Raw genomic sequence first — 14346 nt, 5'->3', positions numbered from 1 at the left:
TTTTTATTATCTCAAACTCAGGTGAAACTACGCTTTGATCTCATGCTATTGTATATTTGTTTTAGCCACCAGGACATTTTAGGTTTTAAATACTAGTGCTTCTATGTTCTGGGAAAGACTATAGTTCCTCTTTATTTATTTATTTATTTATTTATTTATATTTAAGTATTTATGATAGAAGATGATTGAGAGAAGCATAAATGACACGTTGAAACAAAACAGCTAAATGTACATTAGTAAAAGTTAAATAAAAGAATTGTGAAAATGTTATCCATAATTGATTTATTGAAAACCAAAAGGCACATGGAAGAGCAAATAATCTCATGTACAATCTACATTGTTTTTTTTGTATTTTAAAGTGCACTTAAAAGGCTTTTTTGTGTTTTATAACCTAAAGCGCCTTACAAAGGGATTAATGTTGGTGACGCTTTCTGATTTTAAACCGATTTTATGAGGGAAGCAACGCTCTTTTAAAATGTTTGTCTGTTTTTTTCACAAGTTGCAAACAAGGTTGGGTTGCGGCTAATGTGTAGTAGTCACAGTAATATTTGTTTTAGTGTTATCAGTCAGGTTTCTTTTGTGTGTTGTAAACACGTTTGAGAAGTATTGTGAATTTGCTAATACGGCCAGTGTTTAGCGGTGTCAAGGCCCGTACACACCGGGACGAATATTCGCCAGGCGTTATTCGCCAGCGTTTTTCGCCACGTTTTTTGTGTTCACACCCAGGCGATTTTCGCTGACGATGAGTGGAGTGAACATGCAATTTCATTCCCTGACATTAGATGGCGCTTAATGTAAAACAGAAATACTCCTGTACACAAGGTGGCGCTGCGCAACTTTACGCTTCTTAAAATCGCTTTTCACTCAGAAGAAGAGAGCAAGTATTTACACGCTTGTCAGAATCAAACAAAGAAAACATGAATATTTCAAGCACCAGTAGCTCCAACTGGTGCTTGGTTCGGGGATATTTTAGAATGTCCGTCATTATTGCTTCGCGGCTGTGTAGACGCTACTTGGCGTCTATCTTCTTCGCTGGTATGTGTGCTCAGCAAGGCAGTTTTGTGTTTGAGCGCCCCCAAGTTGTGTTTTACTGTAACTTCAGAAGCTCCAGACACGTGAGCAAAAGCGCCATTCTCATTGGTCGAGTAGATTTCGACGCGACGCGTCGAAAAAAAAAACGAACCCGAGGCGTTTTTTTTTTTTGACGCTTTAACGCGTGGCGTTTTTTCGCGTCGGTGTGCACACTCTCGTTGGTGCCCTTTGTTTAGTCACGAGGCGTTAAACGTCGGCGAAAATCGCCGGCGAAATTCGTCCCGGTGTGAACAGGCCTTCAGACTGTTTTTTATGTCTAACTAACAAGGTTGGGAGTTATTGGAAATGCATTAACACGGCTTACATGTCACAAAGTCAGCCTGTGTGTGTGTTTTTTTATGTGTTACCAATAAGATTCGGAGTTATCTCACTGAATGTGCAAAGTGACGTTGTTAAGACGTGTTATTCACGGAACCTTCAACGTCAAGTTTCTGTCCCCTGAGGGTGCATAAAGTTGCAACAGGCAACGTGTTTTTTTCAGCGTCTGACTAACATCGAGTATCAACGTCCAAAAGATGTTTTTATAAGGGCTTATTGTAGTCCATATGTGGGTGTTGAAGATGTTTTTCTACGTCAAATTTGATCTTATTTTAGACATGGTTTTCTTCTGCTTTGAGTGTGTTATTTCAGAAGCTGCCGACTGTTCCAGTCTATTTTCCTATAACTTTATTTGTAGTAATAACATGTAATAAAATAACAATGTGCATTATAGTTTGGTGCGCCATATTACATAAGTACGATAAAATGGACCATCCTTTGACAGTGCGCCTTATAATCCAGTGCACTCTGTAGTATGGAAAATACGGTACTTCAATGATAAATATACAAGGTTTAGTGGTTATGACAGAAGTGTCTGCTGAATTAATGAATATAAACATTTAGTTAGACATCAGCATATAATTAAGACTGTCAAGACTTTTATATCCTGCATCCTTGAATTGATCAAATTCAGCTTTTTGTTTTCTGGGTCTCTGACTTTACGGATAAAGGCAGTACATCAGTCTACCACAAACTGTGGCCTCGTTTACTTGGTCTATCACCCACCCCCTTCTCTTTTCTACACACTGCTGCTCACTGACCTGAAAACGGCTGCATTCCATTTTGAGCTCTCACCGTCTTTGTCATTCCCCTTGTTTCTCCTAAAGCACCAACATTTATGATGAGTCCCACTTTGCTCCTTTTTCAACCATTTCTGTCAGTTTTCAGCAAATCTGAAAATCATAAAGAGTGTAAAGGGATCTCAGAGAATTGACGACTGATGGACGTGTAAGGTTTAGCGGTGCTCTTCAGCACCTCATTTAACAGCTCAGCTATGCCTTGCCTGTGTCATTTCAGCAATTATTACTTTACCTGTAGGGTGTCCAGGTGGGACAGGATGTGTGTCTATGGGTGTTGAGGGTGGTTGATCAGGGCTGAGCCGCATGCAACCCTGCTGTCCAAGGAAGACAGTTATGTATTGTAATGTATTCCAGTGACATCCTCCCATTCTGTTTACAGGGCTGAGCTGCCTTCATTAGCGCAAGTTCACAGACTGTGTCTCCTGACAGTTGTCCTTGGAACCCTGGGGCTTTTTCCTCCAAAAGTTCACTGCAGTGTAGCAGAGAGGGACACACGCCTCCACACTTTTCCTCTTTGCTTGGTCTGCTCTTTTGTTCAATTATAGATTAGCGACAGTAGCGAAGACTCTGGAGACATGTTTATTGTATTGCTGGCTTGAGTGTCTTTCTTAGGACAATGCTCAGACTTATGTTTTGTTTTGAATTGTTTTAATTTCTGTTTTTCCTCTTTATACTTATATTAATGGTGGTTGTTAATTTTGACTGCATGTTTCAAATAGTTAAAAAAGCTCTTTGACTAAATAAAATCATCACTGGTTTTATACGAAAGGCTAAAGAAATATTAACACATTCAAACAAGAAAGTACTGCATGGTTTGAGTGTGTGGGAGGATTTGTGTCATTGGGTTTTGGATCCAGATTAGCTTGTTTTAACTCTTTAACACCAGAGCTTTAGCACCAGTGTTGACATTATTTCGACTACCGTAACTCTCTGTCAACTATACATGACTAGTCAACCACAAAATTAACGTAAAGCCAGTGGATTCTGATGTGGAGAGAGGCGGTCTTGTGCTGCTGCAAAACTTTACATTTGTGAGGTGCTTACACAATCAACGTAAATCAGTTGATTTTGTTTGCAAAGAAAATATGGTATGCAACACCAGTGTTGCACACATGCAAATGCAAAGTGGCGTTTTCTCCGCATCTGAATTGGCTGACCATATTGTTAGCATTCGATGTTAAAGAGCATGGGTTATTTAGGCGTTGCTGGCGACATCTCTGGTGTTACGCTACATTCACACCGGGCATGTGACCATGCATGTAATGCGTGTTCTAGCGCGTTCTTGAACATGCTTGGAGCCAGTGGTGCTCACATTGGACGAGCAGGGAGGGACTTCTTCGTTTTCCCCAGTTACAGTTGGTGGAGGCTTAGTGAAAAATGTCCGTCTTGTGAATCTTGTTCCAGTCTTTTTCTTTCTTTCTGATTTATGAAAGAGTTTGTGTCATATAATTCCAGCCCGGCACAACCCGAAATTATTAATTTCTCCTTCAGGATCAATTTTCAGATGGTTGGCACTTCAGTGAATTAAAAGGGACACCATTTATACATCTCTATCAAATCTATGTCCCTGGTTGGTCAAAGTTCGATCTGGTTTAACTTTCAACACTCGTGTTATGGCTGCAAATTTTGAACCCGAAACGCACGTTTACATAGACTTTTCAGTGAAACTGGTTACTGGAATGCACATTCCTGAGGGCGGTGTGACGTAGCTTTGAAGGGTCAAACAAACATGTATTATTTTACTGACTGTTTTTAAAAATGTAAAATTTATCTGCCATGATGTCATTTTAGTATAGCTACATGACTTGAAGTTTAAAGATCTTCATTTACCCATCATCCTTCTGGGTTCTTGAAGACTCAAAGCGTGTGCATGGATGGACTTGGGTAACGCAACTACTGCAAATCAATTTGATGACTTGTCAATCATAGCAATGCTTGTACGCCTATATATCTATAAAATACACTGGAAAAGGGCTGATGTTAACCATATTTCATTTATTCATTTAGAGAGAACCTTATACCACCATTCAAGGAGGCCTATAAATATAATATAAACAATTTGACAAGACTTAAGAAGATAAAAATTAAACCTGATTACATGTTCATGTACAAACAAAATTGAAACCAGAAAAAGACAATTGGGCAGTACAAAGTAAAGTTTAAAGCTCAGTTGGGTTCACCCAATGGCCACCAAACTAGGTTCTCTCAATCAATGGTTCACCCAATCAGCAAATTTAAAACCATACTCTAACAACTTGCATCTATGAACTTTAAATATGTGGAAAACGGCTAATATATGTATTGTATTCCATAACAATAGTTCACAACCATAAAAAATATGATTTATATCAGCCAACAGTGTTTCTGTCTAAACTATGGTTTGTTTTATACATTTATGATTGTAGGTTTCAGCCAGAAAGGAACCTGTTAATTCTTTATATGCTATGGAATTTGTATACTTCTGTTGCAAGCTCAAACTTTCAATCAAATTCAAATCACAATGTTATTTAATCTAGATATTCTACATTTGTAAAACTACCCACAGACTTGACACCATTCAGACTTGACACAGAAAAGCTAAAATTAAAGTCAAATCAGAAACCACCTTTTTTTCTGCTGCGACAAATTTTTACAAACCACATGCTGCTTCCTGAAGTTTTCTTGCAAAATTGTACAGGTTAATTATGTTGAAAATCTAACTTGAAAGTAAATTATTCTCACCATATGTCACGCAACCATTGCTCAAGACCAGTTTTTCCCACAGATGAGTCGTACCTGAGACCTGTTCAAAATTGTTTGTGACTGTCACTTGATTGACATCCTTGTTCAAAATGCTCCAGGTCTGATCTGCCAAATAATATTCACTCATATTTGTTCCCACCTGCAATTACCTGCTAGTTGGGCAGTCATTGAGCTGGAAACACTTCGTCAGTTATGCGTTGCTTTACCTTCAGGCTAGACTTCTGCATATTTGTATGTCAGGTAGATTTGTGCAGCAAAGTGTTTCATTCGATTCTAACGATTATCTCTTGATTGAAGGACAAGGGGATGATAGATGAAGGAAAACCTGTCTTCTTCATAACTATTTATAGAGGGCGTGTAATTGAAAAAAAGCATTTTGGATTCAACAACTGTGCTTTTTCATACTCTGACAGTATGACACGTGGCTTTTGTAGGATAGCTGATGCCAAAAAGTGACATTTTTTTAACCAATTAAACAGCTTTTATTTTCACATCACTTAAATAGGCAGTGCACACAGCCAAACTTATTTTTCATTTAATCTTGTTTTTGCTGCTGCTCGAACAGATGAGCTTTGGTGATCTACTGACTTTTTCCACAGCACAAACCAAGCCTGGCTGCTTCACATTTTCAAACTGGATCATTCTTCACCCTGAGCAAGACAGGCAGGATGTTTGGAAGCACTTCTGCCGCCTCATGAGTTGGAGCAACCTGATTGCATTAGACTGCAGCTCCATGCAGCTCTGCTTTCTGACAAGAGAAACAAAATGACTGTGACTTCTCCTGACAGAGCACTGTAGCAACACACTGTATTGTAATTTCTTCTGAAATATAAATGAGTTTGCGTCCCTTTTGGAGATAGCCTAGATATAACCAAACAAAAGGAGACACTTTCACTCACCAGTAGCCTCACTATTTCCCGCAGTGTGTCACCAGCAGTGATGCTGACTGAATCTGAACCCAGTCTAAGTTTGATCATACTTGTCTTAGTTGTGTTGCTGCGTTTCACTGGGTCAGGTGTCATTCGAGAATGAACTCATTGTAAAAAAGTGTGGCACTGTTGTCTGCCGTTGTCTTCATAGACTTAGATCTGAGTGCTGAGGAACAAAAACACAGTTTTATTTTTTGCTGCAAAGAGATTTAAAAATAAGCATGACTTAAGTTCATCAGCAGATGAGAAACACAGCAGTGTTAGAAGTAATAAAGGGCAAATAAAATGTTTATGCCATTCTACCATGAATGGCATAAACACCATGGTCCGGGTGAATACTCGATTCTGATTGGCTGCTGGGTGTACATTAAAAAGTGATAAACCACAGTGATAACTGCACGGTGAAAAAAGAAGTTCCGGTCACCTAGCTTAAATGTTTTGTATCACTGCGCCGGCTTCTTTAAAACAACCTTTTGCTTCATCATTTGGACAAAAACAAGCTGTAAGAGGTGAACTTTCTCTCTGAACTGATGCTTTATTCAATCCATCGGAAAGATCAGCATATATACATCACCGACTAAAAACTGGTTAATATGTATTGCTTTTGTAACTGACCATGGTATAAGCGGGTTAATGGCCTTCGAACAAGCATTATCACTTTTTAACACACTTCACGTCGGACGGTTCAGGCTTCCACGGCGTGCGTTAAAAAGTATCATACCATCGTTCGGTTGAATACTCGATTCTGATAGGCTGCTGGGTGTGCATTAAAACCTTATAACCGCACAGTGAAAAAAGAAGTTCCGGTCACCTAGCTTAAATGTTTCGCATCACTGCGCCGGCCTTTTTTAAACAAACTTTTGCTTCATCATTTGGACAAAAACAAGCTGTAAGAGGTGAACTTTCTCTCTGAACTGATGCTTTATTCTACCCATCAGAAAGATCAGCTTATACATCACTGAATCTTGACTGCAGCGGTGGTGCGGCGTGACGCGGACTATTTGTTCCGCTTTTCGTGAGAAAAGCGATTCAGATCGGAAAAAAAACAAGAATTAAGGACTAAAAACTGGTTAATATGTATTGCTTTTGTAAGTGACCATGGTATAAGCGGGTTAATGGCCTTCGAACTAAGCATTATCACTTTTTAACACACTTCGCAGATGACTATAAGTAGGTTCAGGCTTCCACGGCGTGCGTTTAAAAGTAATAACGGACACTTCGTCGGCCATTAACCCTTACATAATGCACACTCCAAGTGCCATTAACCCTTACATAATATTACAATATAAACTCACCGACTATTCCCTTTAATCCCTAGAGATGGTTGTGGGTGAAAATCCCAGAAGACCAGCAAATTCAGAAATACTCAGCTCATCTGACACCAGCAACCATATCAAATTCAAAGTTACTTCAATCACTTTTCTTCCACATTCTGACGCTTGGTTTTACTTGGGGCAGATTGTCTCCACCATGTCTACATGCCTAAATGTATTAAGTTTCTGCCTTGTGATTGGCTGATAGGCATTTGCCTTAAGTAGCAGTTGGACAGGTGTGCCTAACAGTGAGTGTTCATTGACAATTTTCACCATAGTTTGTGTTTATCTAACCATATAAAAGTATTTTAGTTGCGTGGAAGTAAACTGCACTAACTAGTAAGTTGTGCAGGAGCTTCCATGTCCTCAAAAGCCAGTTTTGGCACTGTTGAGGTGCAGAAAGTATTTATTTTAAATCTTTCATATTGCAAATAAAGTGAGACAGATCTTGCTGCTGGTTTTTGTGGCTGTAGTTAGCCGCAAATGTATAAAAATAAAATTCAATGGTAACAGTTACGCTCAAAAATATTATTCTGATGCAGAGTGGCAAATACATTTTAAAAAATACAAGCTCATAACACTCTTCACTGCAAAAGGTCATCTGAGAATTATAATTGGCTTTCTGTTTTAATTAGTTTTTGCAGAGCAGCGCATAGCGTTTCTTGTTAAGTTCTAAATGATGACACTTTGAGTACAGAAATCGCAACCAGCTGGCAAGTTTTGGTCATTGTTTAAAACTTTATTTCACAACTAAGTCTGAGTATAAGTCTTTGAATGGGTTAATGTAAATGTGTTTGTTGCACATTTTCCCACAGTCACACACAATAAATGTAGGTAACAATGAGACAACTTTACATTAAGTATAACCAGTTTTTGTGATACATTTTAATAGTAAAACTGTGAAAAAAGTTTCCTGACTGACATAATGACATCAAAAAAAACTCTGAAATCTTTAAGATTTTTCATCTTCTTGCCAATTGTACTCAGTCTTTTTTTGTCCTGTTTAGATTTTGTCTAACATGTTATTTGCTTTATCCTAGTTCTTTAGATCTGAGAGTTACCTGCAGTTGTCCTTTTCTGCACTTTTCCTTGCTTGTCACATCCACTTCCTGGAAGTTTTGTCTTCCTGCTCAAGCGGCTCTGGTCTCACTAGCAGCGGTTTTACGGAGTGTGAGACATTTCGTGGCTTTCACCCCAACCCAGCTGGTCTAAGACGTCATATGGAAAGCTATTACCACCCCATAAATCTATGTAGATCTCAATAAACTTTTCTTTCAGTCTCTTCTGTTGTGCTAACACTGATGTGGACCATCATTAACTTTTGAGAAAGGATGCAAAAAGAGCCTTAGTTTAAGTTTTGGTTGTACACAACATAATTAATTACAGTTAGGCTCATATGTAATTAAGTTTCCACTAATTGGCATCAAATCTATTTGAAAAAAGTGTGCAAATTTTAAGTTATTAGAATTTTTTCTAAATCTGCAAGGTGGTTAAAGTGTGGGTGACATGGCCTATTTTAATAAGCCAAAATATAGTAAATAGTCTCTATTTCATGTTGCGATTGTTTTTAATATTTTTCGAAAAAGAATAAATAGCGAAAAACGCGATATAAACAACGAGGACGGCCGCCGGCTTCACGCATTCCGCCGAATTCGCGCCGCCCCGTTTGTGACGTAACGAAAGGAAGACAAGGCAGACAACATGGCTAGCACCGATAGCGAAGCACAGAGTGATGCTACCGTCTCTATTAGCGATTTATCATCAGATGAACAGAAAGATGAAGAGGAAGGTTGCGGAGATTATCATGATGATGAGTCACTTTTGCAACCGTATCGATTCGAACCCTTTTGCGAAAGTGAGGAGGATATAGTATAGCAGAAAGTAGTAGGTCTAGTGATGCCGATGACGATAGCCAGCATGAAGATTCGGCTAGACTCCAGTAAGTCTAAAAAATGTATAAAATTAAATTACTCCACTTACCCTAAAATATACTCAAAATGTCCCCTTTTGGCCTAATCTAAACAAAGGTAAACACTGGTTTTCAACCCAATTTACAAAATAAATGTCACAAAATAAAAGTTTCCCAGATATTACTACTCTTTAGTTAACAAAGTCACTGTATACCATTAACAACTGTGGAACATTAACAGTTTTACCTGTTTGAACCAGTTTGAAACCTTTTCTCGTGCGCGCGCGCTCACACACACACAGTTCAGTTTACTCACGGTACCGGCACCTCAAAAGCAAAAGAAAAAAAAAAACGTTGCAGGCCTGTTGCTTCTCTTGCAAAACATTGAGTGTGTTGAAATACTCCAGTTGGATCCAAGGACAACAGAAAACACGACTACTTCGCCTCAATGTGATCCATCGTGATGCACACTAGCCTAGCTTAGCAGCCTCCGCTCCCGACTCCAGCGCCGTCCTGTCCGACCCAGAAAACGGCTCGCTCGCTTCCAGCTCACCCGCCTTTCCTCGACTCAGAAGCCAAGATCCTCCTCCCAACTCTCCGTTCAAAATTCTTCGTTTGTGTCCCGGTTTTTGTCCCTTCGAAAACGCAGACTTCTCTCCTGCAGATGATCTGGAGGGAAAAATCCTTCGCCGTCCACCTTCTTAAATTTTCCCCTTTTCAGCAGCGTTTCTTGTTTTGGGAATTTTATACACAGATACACTTTCACTAGATGTATTGCTACATCCAGCTGCCACACAACGACTTGGCATGTTGATGATTAACGGATTTAAACACGAGAGAAACGAAGACTACCTGTTTTGTTTACATGCTGTCCTAAGCGCAACTGCGAAAGGCAACTCCCTTTCGTTACGTCACAGGTCATATCGGGTTCACTTCCAGCCTGCGCTCTAGCGGCAGATCCAAATCTCTGATTCCTTCGAAAGATGTCTATTATTCATATGCTTCGGATTTTTTTCGACGCAAACTATTGGTATCAATAGAATCAGCGTTTAAAGGGCTTTTTTATTTGACAAAGTTGTTCAAAGCATGGCATCCACACTTTAAACTCTCATTGTTTACTTTTACATTACCCCCCTTTTCCCTATGCTCCTGATTCAAGTGTACTGAGTATATTAACATTAACTTAATATTCCTTTGAGGCTCCAATTTCCTACCTCTTTCGGCTTTTCCCATCAGGGGTCGCCACAGCGAAACAACCTCTCTCTCGAGGATGAGTCGCATGGTGAACTTGGCAATGTTTTACGCCGGATGCCCTTCCCGACGCAACCCTCTCAATTTATCCGGGCTTGGGACCGGCACAGAAGCAGAGAAGGGAATAGGGAGCAGCCCGGATCAGAACCCTGGTTTCACGGATGGAAAGCGCCGCAAACCAGCACGAGTTAAACCGGCTCCCCCTTTGAGGCTCCAATATTGAATAGAATTATTTAAACCCAGAAAAAGCAAAATATTAACCAGCAAACATATATTTAATGAGAGTAATTGTGTTTCTTTAAAGGCACATAAAATGGGAAGACTGCCAAAGGGCTGAAACCTTGTGCTCTCGGTGTAATATTGAAGTTATTACTGTGAGGCTTAGGCCAAATAATGATTCTACTTATAGTCTCAGATAACTATGAAACAATTGCATGGGTGGCAAATAAAAAGGGCAATATTGTGCTGTTTTTATTTATAGACACAGCCTTGATTAATTTTCAGTCATAAAATACATTTATGTAAAATGTAAGTTCTTTTTTTTTTTTGTAACTCTACATCTCACAATCAAAATCAGGTCTATAGCATGTTAAATAATATTGTCCTCCACACACTTTCCGTTGTATTTTTTTCTATACACAGATTTTTAATCATCTGTACCTTAATAACACTAATGTGCACATTTACTGTACTGTTCAGATACTTGCAGCCTCTATCGGCAGTGCCCAGGGGCAGACAGGCACTCTGAACACAGAAAGCAGAAGGACTGCTGAGTTAAGTGTTTGTCCTGATGTGTGTGTGCGTTGAGTGCAAATCAGGTCAGCCAGGGTTAATCCACATGGATTACCAACAACATTTAGCAGGAGACGCTCACATCTCCTCTCTCCATCCTCAACACGCAGTCCTGGTCACCTATGCCTTCACCCCCCCCCCCTTTTAAATTTCAAACAAAACACAGTTCAGCCGGACCTTTTAAGGTCTCCATGAATAATGGGGTCTGACAGAGAAATCCCAGAGTAAAGCTCGGTGTCTGCTGCAAACTCCCCGTCTACTTCTCTGCCGCTCAGACTTTCAGCAGCACATTAATTAAATCCAGTTTTGATTCTTCCTCTAACAAAAGTAAGAAGATCAAATTCTCCAAACTGTAGGAAATAGTTTCCTATTGTTAGCAAGTAAATATAGTTATTTATTGATTTGTCTGTTTTTTGTCCCGAATACTCCAGTAGAATATAAAAAAATTCTTATGGGAAATGTTGATTCTCAGCTGGTGCTTTATGTGAAAAAACTCTTCTGTGACCACAAAGACATTGTAACACATTTCCCAAATGTCAAAGTCTTAAAAATGTCTTCAAGTTACATGCAGACTGTGGAAAGGTCTAGAACAGCAGGCGCAATTGTATTTTTCGGGGCTAAGTAGAAAGCTTGACCTCAGGTGTGGTTCCATAAGCAGTTATTTGTAAATGCCCAGTCTGATTTATATTTATTAATATACTAGAAAAATCCAATATTCCTTTGAGGCTCCAATATTGAATAGAATGAATGCAAAAAACATCTGCACTCATTTAAATAACTACAACAGGTATGTTGATGTTGAACATCTGTGACCAAAATGGTCAGTATTTAAGATTGCTCTAATAGCCAAAGTGAACTTTTATTTTACTGTTTTCAACCATGTTATGGGATGTTTAGATAATTGCAACCTGATTTAAAAAATAAATTGTGGGGGAAACAATTGCATATACAAGGAAAAAGTAAATGGTAAACATGGATACAACACATACATACAAGGTTGTACTCTTTGGTTTATTTTCTCAGTGTTGAAGTTTAGCCTAATTTAAACAGAACTGGAGTAAAATTCGAGTTTGTTTACGTTAACAAAGGTTTTGATTTCTGTAATGTAACTTGTGGAATCTGAGTTGCCATGCATGAACAGCAGTGACTTACACTGTAAAGTAAAACACTAAACATATGCTGGACAATCACTCAGCCTTCTTGTTTGAAAATACTAAGTATTACTGAACTTATGTTTTCAAAAACCAACCTTTAAAACATAACTATTAGTGTCAGAAGTCAGAGCTCTGTCTCCCCCTCTGGCCACCAGCAGGAACCATCTCTCGAGTTCTAACCACACTACTCTCCCAGCAACCTAGGCCGCACACCTGACTCACATTCACTCAGTCAATCTCAGCATACTTAAACACTGCACTGAGCCTCACTCAGCATGAAGTACTGTTTGTGCCATTCTGCTATATTTATTTATTTATTTTTTCACCAAGTGTTAAATCCAGGCCTGATCTGCTTTCTTGCCCCTGTACTGTATTTGACTCTGTTTGCCCTGAATCTTGCCTGAACCCCTACTTCTCCTGCTTTTCTTTTGATGCTCGTTGTTGACCCCTGCCTGCCTGATCCCGATTTAGCTTTGTGGAGTTTTAGCTGAGCTAATAAACCTGCTGCATTTGAATCCAGCCGTCTGCCTGTTCTTCTGACAATTAGGGTTGTATATCTTTCCCTCTCACATTCACATTTCAATACACGGTGCACAAATCGAAACATAAAAGAACTTTGTCGTGATAGAAAATATTCCAATTCTTTTACCTTAGTGGCTACAATCTAGATATTTATTATCGAGTTGGCATTTAGAACTATTAATGAAAATAATTTAACAGAGAAAATCTTTTTTTTTTTTTATGTAACAGCTTCAAACATAAAAACCTGACATTGTGGGATGTTAGACTGTTTCATATTTTACTCTTCTATTGTTTGAAGTGCTGTGAAAAAAGGGTTATATGTTTAGTGCAACACACCTCTCTGTGATTCACCTTCAGCCGACTGTAATTTACCTGAATTGGTTGAAGAAAGCTTGCGATTGGACGTCAAATGTACATAGAAAGGTAAAGACGGTGGAGAGCGCAATGGGAAGAAAAACGGACAAAGTTTGCCAGAAACCAATTTTTAAATTTCTGATTGATTTTATACCTTTTTACCCACATAATCTTGTTTGTATCTGTGGTTTTGAACCAATAGGTTTCCTTTGCATCACTACGGTAATCTCTACTGATATCGTGACTTATATCGACTACCTAAAATCTCTTGATTTTTCTCCTTTTTCTTGTTAAACCATTTAACTCTCTAAAGGACGAATTATTTTTTTTTTGCAAGACAATTTTTATATATTGACAGTTATGAATGTGTGTCAGGTAATGATACCAGATTTGCAACACTTGGGGAGAATCAAAGGATTTGACACAGTTTTCAACTCAGAGTTAGGTTTTTGCTGCATATTTTGGAATAGTTTTTTACCTGAAGGATTTTATTTTGTAATTGCTTTATTAAAAAAATTCTATTGCATAACCCATATTTTTCTTGTGAATCTTATTTTTTGTTTGTTTCAGCCTGTTGGCGCGTTGAATCCAAAGCGAGCAGCATTTTATGGTGAACGTTATGGAACATGGGAGGATGACCAGACCCCATCTTGTCATTACACCTCCCATTACTCCAGTACTTCTACTACCCTGCACTGGCTTGTCAGAATAGTGAGTAAAATCTTGTCTTTAAAACCCTTGATGGGACTGTTGTACTGTCTTTCAAACCCCTAAAATAGTCCAGTATGCGAACAGAAATGAAGTCAAACTAAGACTCCAGAAAAGCTTTCCATTTTTTTTTTTTTGTTTTTTTTTTTTTGGGTTGATTGTCACTTGTCAGACTTGATGATCCTGTTACTTTGAGGTCTGTCGGCTTCTGCAGAGGAAGCAGCTCAACATTTCAATTTGATTGGGGCTGAGTTAGACCAATGGCGCTCAGAAAACACATTTCACAGGCCAGTAAACCAGCATATGTGAACTAAATAAAGAGTGGCTGGGTAATGATTTACAGGGGCTGCTGTGACAGGTTTATGTGTTTCAGGCAACCCCGGTGAGCGCTGGAGACATGTCCATCAAGGTTACTGAGCACTGTCCTCATTTACTGTGGAAAAGAAAGCAGACACACACATA

General features: G+C 38.9%; 1 protein-coding gene across 4 annotated transcripts in view; it reads left to right on the top strand.

Annotated features, from left to right (window-relative positions):
- Positions 1–14346, top strand: part of LOC101155372 (neurobeachin) — a 215693-nt gene that overhangs the window by 173587 nt on the left and 27760 nt on the right. For all 4 annotated transcript variants that reach the window (XM_023961238.1, XM_023961236.1, XM_023961240.1 and 1 more), the window contains one exon: positions 13747–13887. In XM_023961238.1, the coding sequence (XP_023817006.1) occupies positions 13747–13887 (141 nt within the window). The remainder of the gene's footprint in view (positions 1–13746; positions 13888–14346) is intronic.

This window comes from Oryzias latipes, chromosome 13 (genome assembly GCF_002234675.1).
Source record: "Oryzias latipes chromosome 13, ASM223467v1".
In the NCBI taxonomy this organism is placed as follows: Eukaryota; Metazoa; Chordata; class Actinopteri; order Beloniformes; family Adrianichthyidae; genus Oryzias; species Oryzias latipes.
This window is presented reverse-complemented; position numbering and strand designations above follow the sequence as displayed.